The following is a 3,327-nucleotide window of genomic DNA, read 5'->3' on the forward strand; positions in this document are numbered from 1 at the left end:
AGATTTGATGGCAAATGTTTTAGTCAATGACGAAAACTTCAACACTGGAGCACATGTCCCTAGGGCATGTGCACGAAGGCTTTTCGGATGTCATCGATAAAGTCAGACCATCTCCAGTAAGGAAACGACGATAACGGCGCATCAGCGGCTCGTTCGGTAGTGGTCGTTCAATGGTATATGGGCCATGGCATTATTCTTATGAAAACTAGACCAACTGGGGAGGAACCCAACAGCATTATAATAAAGAGAGAATGTGAGACGCTAAATTCGACATGAAGAGGGGTCAAACCTAGGTCAGTGGGGCGACACTACCGTGCTCCCACCATGAACTATGCTCTCATCCACTCGACATAAGTAGTACTTTTTGGTGAATACACATTGTTGCGTATCATTTCATTGATAGGGGGAGAGAGTACAGAGTGCAACTCTAGGGGGCATGCGCCGAGGGCGACCCGAAGAGTGCAACATGAGCAGGGGGAGGGTGCTCAGCCTCATTACAAGTGATCTCAGGTTACATGAATGATGGATGCTAGCCTAGTTGCTCCAGCACGTGCCCACAGGCGGGCCTCGTCTTTGATTGTGCGAGCAAGATCATCATTCGAAGGCCGGGCATTGTTGAAGACAGCGGCGTTCCGGTGTTTCCAGATGGACCATGCGGTGAGCACGATGAGCGAGTTCACCCCCTTGCGGAGTGAAGCTGGGGAGGAGTTGTTGGTCTTGCACCACCAATCGAAGAAGGCATCGGTGGAGCTTGGTGTGGGGATTGGCAGCCGGCACCATGAGAGGATCTCGTGCCAAGTTATTCTGGAGAAGACGCACCGGGCAAGTAGGTGATCCAGGGACTCGAGCTCTTGGCAGCAGAGCTTGCAGAGGGGGTCGTGCGGCAGTCCATGACGAGTGCGGCATTTGGCCGTCCAGCAGCGATCCATCGAGGCTAACTCATCCCAAAATAAGTATCTCAACCTTAGTACAATTTTGTACTAACTCAACCTTAGTACAACTTTATACTAAAATTAGTAGTACAAAGGTAAGATACTTACTTTTGGGCGGAGGGAGTATGATATTTAGGATGTTTTGTACCTCTTGTGAACACTGAAAAAAGACAACGAACATCTCTGCGTCAAAGCAGAAAATGATTGGGGTTGCAAGTTGCAACACGAGCAGCAGACAGATGAAATACCCAGTTTACCAACGGCAACAAGCAGCTATCGCACATGCAGGTCGTCACAAACTGACAGAGCAAGGCGGAACATTCACATAAGCGCAAGAGCAGGCAGAAAAATCACCTTCAGACTTCAATCAGAGTCGTCACAATATCACATCAACCGGTCGATCGCTACCAACCACCCGGATCACGAGGAGCAGGAACCGGCCTGCGCAGCTCGCTCTTGCCGTGGGCGAAGCGGCACCCGTCGCCATGAGTGCAGCATCCCCTGGCGAAGTGCCCGCAGAGCTTGGTCTTGAAGCTGTCTAATTGCCATCCGCCGCCGTGAGACGTCGTATTTGCTCCTGCCGCAGGCGAAGGGGCACCGCCGCCGTCGTGGTTGACAACGTGGATCAGCTGCTCCATGGCCATATCGTAAGCATTCTTGATCTGGTCGAACGTGCCCTCCAGCTCCACGTTCTTCAAGTCGGCGTCCCAGTCGTGGTCGCGGACGCGCAGCCTGGCGCCGCTGGCCCGGGATATCTGCTTTATGGTGGCTCCGCCACGCCCGATGATGGCGCCCGTGAGGGACGCGTCCACGCTGATCTTGGCCGTCGACGAAGCGCCGAAGCTCGCCACCGCTTCCTTGCGGGGGTCGGGCGCCGTCTGTGCTTGAAGTGCATGGTCACCGGTAGGAGTTGGTTCTGTGGGTGGTTGCGTCGAGTTGTCCATGGACAAATGCTTGCCGGGATTCTCCACGCCTTGTGCTGGTGGAAGAGCTGGAGCTGCGCCACTCAGGATGCCCAGTTTCTCGACGGCCACGTAGCCGCCCGGGATGTAGTGGATGAAGCGACAGTTGTCACCAAAGCGGCAACCTGCAGTACTGCACGATGGGAAACATCGTGCGGATAAACAACCGAACCAGCAAAATGCAAACAGAACAGGAACTGTTGAAGTATTTGAGTACCTGAAGAATCTGATGCATGGCTTCGATTTGCTTCCTACGCCTGCTTGAAAAGACTCCGGCTCTGTTTCACCAAAACAACCGATCATGCGGTTCAAAGTAAATAAGATAGCTCCGAATGGAAAATCTGGAGATGAAACGACGAAGCCAGTTTCTTTCGCCTGGATACCACTGGACTCACCTCGCGCTCGCTGAGGCAATTCCGACTTCCCTTGGCGTCCAGGTGCTGCTCCTCCAACCGAGCGGGCGGCCCAAGTCTCCGCGCGAACCCAGAGTTTCACGTCATCGGGGTGCTTGGACAGGTCGACGCCCGCGGGCAGCACCTTGCAGGCGTCGGAGCTGGCGACGGCGAGCAGGAGCTCCCTCGAGTACTTGATCCTCTGCCCCTCCCTTACATCGATCGGCCCCGGTCAGATATATCAGATCAGTCACGAAGGAACTCAACTAACCATGCATGCATGCCACGATGGAGAGTCGCATGCAGCATGACCCAGCGTGCGTACCTGGGCATGGTGACGGAGGAAGGAACAACGCCATCGTCAGGAGGCGCCGAGCTCATGTCGCCGGCAGCCGAAGTTCAGTCTAATGCATGCTGTTTCTACGGTGGTTCACTGCGTCGCCAAGAAGAAGTAGGCAATGGCGTGAAAAAAGCCAGGAGCAGAGAAGTCGCATTATGTAAATACCCAGCATAGGGGAGGCCAGTGGACGTACGGCCGGCGGCGCCCTCCTCCTATGGTAATGGTAGGGAGCGTTACTGGTAAATTGATTGACGGGACAAGTCCCGGCGCAAGCTCGATCGCCAATCAAGAGCCTTTGCCTCTGGTGCAGTCGCGCATGCAGGAACGAGGCGTCGCTTGTGACGTTGATCCGTCGCGACGATTGGGTTGAGCCGCTGCTTGCACATTCAGCCTCTTCGACTTCAACTCCCCAGGGGCTGCAACGGCACGCGGATCTTCTCCCCAAGCTTATGAATGTGTGGGCAGAGCACAAAACGTGGAGGTTGCAGGCCAAGGGTCGGAGGTGAATCGTGCTGTTGGTCAGGGTGGCGACTCTGCAACTCGGAGGTTCAAATTTTAACCTCGAAGTTCAGAGGCCAACTTGCTGCGAAACAACAAGGCAAGGAGCCATGTTCAGATATGCACAAGGAGTATATAGTTTCTTCGTATGGTATGAAAAAAATATTGGGTGTGTCTAGGAATCAGTCCACTGAGACTTCGCG

The 3,327-nt window shown here is 54.2% G+C and overlaps 1 protein-coding gene across 1 annotated transcript; it reads right to left on the reverse strand.

Annotated features, from left to right (window-relative positions):
* Positions 1-1,326: 1,326 nt before the first annotated feature.
* Positions 1,327-2,667, reverse strand: LOC123141367 (zinc finger CCCH domain-containing protein 14-like). Its single transcript, XM_044560536.1, has 4 exons — positions 2,612-2,667; positions 2,290-2,498; positions 2,112-2,172; positions 1,327-2,027 (listed from the first exon to the last, which is right to left on the reverse strand). Exons 1-4 carry the CDS (start codon positions 2,665-2,667, stop codon positions 1,337-1,339), a joined length of 1,017 nt encoding a protein of 338 aa, XP_044416471.1. The 3' UTR covers positions 1,327-1,336.
* Positions 2,668-3,327: the final 660 nt, after the last annotated feature.

Source organism: Triticum aestivum, chromosome 6D (assembly GCF_018294505.1).
Source record: "Triticum aestivum cultivar Chinese Spring chromosome 6D, IWGSC CS RefSeq v2.1, whole genome shotgun sequence".
NCBI lineage: Eukaryota > Viridiplantae > Streptophyta > Magnoliopsida > Poales > Poaceae > Triticum > Triticum aestivum.